This window comes from Poecilia reticulata, linkage group LG20, assembly GCF_000633615.1.
Source record: "Poecilia reticulata strain Guanapo linkage group LG20, Guppy_female_1.0+MT, whole genome shotgun sequence".
In the NCBI taxonomy this organism is placed as follows: Eukaryota; Metazoa; Chordata; class Actinopteri; order Cyprinodontiformes; family Poeciliidae; genus Poecilia; species Poecilia reticulata.
The window spans coordinates 6,172,416-6,178,369 of record NC_024350.1 but is presented as its reverse complement, the minus strand read 5'-3'; the positions used below and the strand labels follow the sequence as shown (position 1 = coordinate 6,178,369).

General features: G+C 38.2%; 2 protein-coding genes across 3 annotated transcripts in view; both read left to right on the top strand.

Annotated features, from left to right (window-relative positions):
• Positions 1-5,954, top strand: part of LOC103482361 (C-C chemokine receptor type 3-like) — a 19,296-nt gene that overhangs the window by 5,725 nt on the left and 7,617 nt on the right. Inside the window, exon 3 of one of the 2 annotated variants that reach the window (XM_008438487.2) lies at positions 1,254-4,197. The exons of the other annotated variant lie outside the window; for it this stretch is intronic. Coding sequence (XP_008436709.1) covers positions 1,254-2,094 — 841 coding nt within the window. The 3' untranslated portion in view covers positions 2,095-4,197. Of the gene's footprint in view, positions 1-1,253; positions 4,198-5,954 lie in introns of those variants that run through there. 2 annotated transcript variants of the gene reach the window in all.
• The window catches only part of LOC103482380 (C-C chemokine receptor type 1-like), a 40,381-nt gene that overhangs the window by 31,228 nt on the left and 3,199 nt on the right, over positions 1-5,954 (top strand). The window lies entirely within an intron of this gene.

Here is a 5,954-nt window from a genome sequence, read left to right as displayed (position 1 = left end):
TCTTAACCTGGGTTCGGTCGAACCCCAGGGGTTCGGTGAGTCGGTCTCAGGGGTTCGGTGGAGCCTCTGCCGCGGAGGTAAAGACACACTTGTGTAAAGTCGTGATGACGCCCCGCTTTGACATCACTTGCTGCAGAGGATCACGTTACATTGCTTAGCCAATCAGAGCTGAGGAGGAGAACTGATTGAAGGAGCTCCACTCTCAGCATGGATTTGAACTTGTGTCTTTAATTACTTCAGCAAAGCTCACAGTTTTTACCAAATTCTGAAGCCTTTGGTGTACTTCTAAATCTGCTCCTTAGTCGCATCTTTTCGGGGTTGCTACTGCCTCTAGTGGCGTGGGGGTGGTAACGCAACTAATATAATTACATTACTAAATCAGAATACCGCAAAGTCTTTATTATTTATTATTAATTTTTCATTCTCTTAAGAATATAGAGCTAATTAAATGACATAAACAAGACCTTAAAGTGGTTCCAGTTTCTCTCGATGGCCAACCTGTCGAAACTGTGGCACATTTGGGTCGTTCCTGGACAGTCAGCTCAGTCAGACAGTCAACTATATTTTGAAGAACTGTTCTCAGAGACTAACTTTTAAGAAGACTTGGTGATCTTGGGGTGACCCCTATGTCTTGAGTTTGGGGGGAAAAAATCATTTTATTTTTATCACTACAGAAGGGTTCAGTGATTGCACATATGAAACTGGTGGGTTTGGTACCTCAAAAAGGTTAAGAACCACTGATTTAGATGTTATTGGCTGGATTACCTCCAAACATGTCGCCTGGCCTTCACAACAAAAAGTTCAATCTTTGTCTCATCGGGCTGGAGAATCTTGTTTCTCCTGGTCTGAGAATCCTTCAGGTACGGAGCTTTCGCAGTCCCCACATGACTGGAGTGGCACTGAGCTGCAAGGGCCGCCCAATGCTGCTTGCAACTTCAATTTTCCTGGGGTTTGGAACAATTTAATTTCAGTAAGTCTGTGCAATGGTTGTAGCAGTGGGTGAAAATTAGCATAATTTGTCTCAAAATGTTTGACAAGAAGGGATAAAGAATAACTTTTATTCACGTATCACATCTAAAATTGTGAGTTCCAAACAATACAAAACTTAATTTAAATTTATGGCCAACATTCACACAATTCTTTTGTGAAATGTACTTCAGACTTGTGTAAAATTAATCCCACTGATATGTGTGCTCTGACTGTTGGAAAATGTATGCTTACACCAAAATAACACCTTACCATCTTCCCTCCAGGTTTGAGAAGCTGTACACTGTGATCAACATCTTGCTGGTCAACCTGGTGACGTCCTCCCTCATCTTAATGAGCAGCCTTCCTTTCCAGGCCGCCTACATGCAGATCTCTGACTGGATTTTTGGCTCAGCTATGTGCAAGATTGTCTTTAGTGCCTACTATCTGGGTTTTTACAGTTCTGTTTTCTTTTTAACTCTGCTAACATTTGACCGTTACCTTGCTTTTGTACATTTTATGCCAGTATTACATGTAAGGAGTCGACGCAATGCTATCATTTCCTGTGTAGTGGTGTGGGTGATCAGTGGTTTGGCTTGTGTCCAGCCAATGATCTTTCATGGTGCCTATAATGGTAATGACACTAGGTACTGTGAGGAATTTGCTGACATTCCTGGTATGAATGTAGAGAAACTCAAAAAATCTCGATTTCATATTCAGCTTTCTGTCTTCTTAATCCTTCCTCTGGCTATTATCATATTTTGTTACGTTAGGATTGTGATCACTATCAAAAAATCTCGATCAGCTTCTAAATTCCATGCAGTCAGGATGATATTTATGATCGTAGTTTTGTTCTTCATCTGCTGGATCCCCTTTAACATTGTAGAACTCCTGCTTTATGAATTTGAGCCTCTTTTGAGCTGTGAAGCTAAAATGAATCTCGGTTACGCTCTCCATGTCACCCGCAACACGGCGTACATTTACTTCTGCATCAGTCCAATATTTTATACATTTGTAGGAAAAAAATTCCAAAACCATTTCAAACTGTTGCTGGTGAAATGTTTCCCAAGATTACAAGATCATATTTCTTTCAACACAAGCAACACAACAACAAGAACTAAGCCTTAAGAAGTGGGTTTATCTCTGCGAGTTTGTCGTCATTCACCCCGAGTCAAACCAAATTCTGTACCTTGCAACCGCATTCATGCTTTTTAAACTTCAGCACAAGTTTTCATGCTACAACCACAAACGTCACTTTGATCTAATGTATTGTCATAATACTAAAAAATAATTGAGGATATTAGTACTATTTAACCTCAAGTATCAACAGCTAAACCTACAGATGGTGACTTTTGAATCATTTCATCCGGCTGTTTCAAGAGACCTTGAGTTAGTATTTCTAATTTCTAATTATGCTGAAATGACACTGAGAATTAATCAGAGTGATAATTAATCAGAGCAGCAGGAAAGGACACCAATGGTACCTTTGGACAGGCTGCAGAGATCCATGATTTATTTATAGGTCTACTGTTTGCCATGGAGTTCGCTAATCTTGCTCTTATGGGAGAGTTGCAAGACGGATGACTTTTAAAAGGAAGCTCATAGGTGCAGTTCATCAAAACGTCATGTAGGAGACAGTGCAAAAGAATAGAATACAGTGACTAAAGATCTTTTGACCTACATCAAAAATGCTATGTGAGGTAAAAAAAAAATGGACTGAAGTTCACCTTACAGAAGGCAATGACATTAAACATATAGCTATAACTGGCACAATTACCAGGACACAGTTAAAGTGGCCAAAAAGGAATATCTTTCTAGCTTAATTTCATCTCACAGCCACAACCTTTGTGTTCTTTCAGCACTTTGTTTGAGTTGCAGCTGGTGTTAACGCGCATTATAAATAAAGTCAACAATGGCAAGCCAAAGTGTGTGAAACAGATCAGAATTTACACAATACATCGGAATTTACAGATACTCTCCTGCTAATTTGCAGATTAGAACTGGTACAAAGAGTATAATTAATAAAACAAAAGTCAAAATGGTTCTCTGTAAATGTATTGGCCAAATCTATCCCTATATGTTATGCTATTCTTTGAAAATGCTTTAAAGTAGTACAAGCTAATAACTACAAAAACATCAACAAAAAACACCAAAGCAACCCCAAGTAAAGATGTGCTGGAAGGGACCCAACACACTAGATAAGCGGTGCCCAAGTCCAGTTCTTGAGATCCATCATGCTGCATCTCTCAGATACGTCCCATGTCCAACACACCTGAATCGAATCAAAGGCTCATTACCAGGCCTCTACAGAGCAGAATGACTGCTGATGAGGGAGTTCAGACATTTTATTCACATGTGTTGGACCAGGGATGTATTTCAAAGTTTGCTAGATCTTGAACATGGACTTGGGGCCCTCCACACTGGAAGAAAAGAAAAGTAAAAGCTGAGTAATTTTTGGGTGAGTTTACAGGCAGAGGAAACACCACTGAGCTGAATGGGTGTTTCTGAGAATCTGTGATTAAATGCAAAGAATTTAAAATAGGCACTGTCATGGGGCCCTCCGTTGTTATGGGGAACAGATGTCTATTGCATCTGTTCTGTTACCCACAGGAACATTTTTGGATTGGGTCTTTAGATGGAAGCTTACAGTCTGTTGTAACTCCAATTCAAACCTGCTGAAGACAACAAACTCCAGGCTAATTTTCAATAACTGCTGGAGTTAACATGCTTACTTTGTACCATACAGTAATGAATTCATTCATTAATCTTATAATCTTATGAATCTAGGTGTTTTTGCATTCATGTGTTGTTTAAAGTGCTATGTCAGTGACATAACAATCAGCAAAAAGATCTAACAGAAATCGACAACGAGAAAAGCTTAAACAGCAACAAACTGATATATTACATCTTGATCGTGTTTTGTATATAAATCCGCTTTATTATCATTGATGAAAAAGTATCTGTATGATAATGAAATTAACATCTAAATTATTTACAAGCATTCAGCTATAGTTATATTCTGTTTTTGTTTTTTTTTCTGTCTACCGTGTGCTGAACAACTTGCATCATGACGTTCTATAATGTAGTTTTTTTTCTTTTGGTATGTAGTGTATAGTAAATGAAGATGGAAATTAATCATAAATGTTCCTATTGCCCTAAGCTATTAATATCTATGGATATAATTTGTTCATTCATTTTTGCTCCTGATATTAAATAAATATGTTTAAAACAGTCTTATCGTGACTTGTTTTCTTTTCCGTAATATTACTGGGGATTCTAGGAGAAATTAGCTACTGTCATTGTCTTTTTTTTAACCCTAAAAGAAAAAAAGAAATGTAGAAATCACAAAATGACAAACATGAGGAGAACCAAATGGAGGAAGAGGACAGAGTTGGTCAGGAGTTGGTGTTTTGCTGCCAGCACTGCCTGCCTCTATTTATCCCAATGTTTTTCACTTGCTAGCCACTTTTGGAGTTTAGACAACTTAAAAACAGTTGGCACTGCATTTGTTTTTAGCTTGTTAAGGTAGTGATCACCTGTTAGACCCTTCGTCAGTTTGGCTTATACAAATCTGTCTTCTGGAGAGAAATGTTGAGGGCACAAATAGAACATTTGGAAATTGTGTTCAGCTCTCTCTCACTGTGCTCTAATTTTCTTTTCATATGGAAAGTGAACGAGACTCACCACTCGCTGTTTCTTTTCTTTTTAATAACAGCCAACACTGACACAGTGTGGCGTTATCTAAAATTAGAGTCAAACCAAACAACATGATAAACAACAACTCGGGTTAAGTTACCCTTCCTGTGTTCACTCTGTTGATTCCAGTATAAAATAGACCAAAACGTGTCATCAACCCAGCAGGCAAACAGATGGCGACCTCCATGGGTGAAAAATATAACAAATGGTATAATTTTTTGAAGTAATTATGAGTTTTGTCATATCACAAGCAGCAATTTGTTTTAGATAAAAGGAAAATTACATTATATTTTTGCCAAAATGTCCCACCAATCATACATCCCTTTAAGGGAAGTAGTGCACAGTTGGTGGAATGAGTCTGACTCTTGTTGCGACTTTTTCGGTCTGCTCTCGCTGAAGTGGAACAGCAGTCGGATAGCTAACCACCAGAGGTTTCACTACTCCTTACCTCTCTTTCCTACCAAAGGTGATACAATACAAAACTAAAGCCTTGGGGTTGGATGATGGACCTTACAGGTATGTGAAGCAGTACTGTACTCTGCTGCTGACCCAGTTCATTTGATCTCAGACCTCAAGTTTTAATGCAATAGAGAAACAAAGGGCTTTGATAATGGGGATTGGCTAAATGATGTATAATGTGTTGTTTTGGACAAAAACACACACACACACACACACACACACACACACACACACAAAAAAAACTTTTGCTGTTAGATTGGTTTGGATACATTTTTTGCCTTACTGGATGAAATTATTCGACAAAGTGAAAGGACTGTCTGTGAAGAGCCTTACATCCTCTGAGTACAAAATTCATGCAAAGATTCTGAAGGCTGAAGTTAATTATAATTTTTCATGTTGCATCAATTGTAAAAGGTCCTTGAGTTGCAACACAACCTACTTCAGCTCTTTCCTTCACAATGTTATACCAGGTCTTTGAATTCAATATTGTTTATGGGTAAATGTTGCATTTCTAAACTGGAAAACTAGCAGCCTGATAAACTATGACTCCCATTTTTTATCTGATGCCACATCTATTGTTAGACTCCACATTATTCAAACTCCTGGCACGCTAGGTATAAATTAACTTTTATTTTCCAGCCTGTGACGTCTGACTGGAAATCATATGAACACTTTGGAGTCTCGACTTGCATTTGATTGGGGATCTGTGGAGGGAGTGAAATATTGGGGTGACGACTTCCAATTAAAATATTAGAGCTCATCACCAAATGCAAATTGTTAAAGGATTATAAAAAGAGCTGGAATTCAAATAAAGATTACACCAGTAATTATTA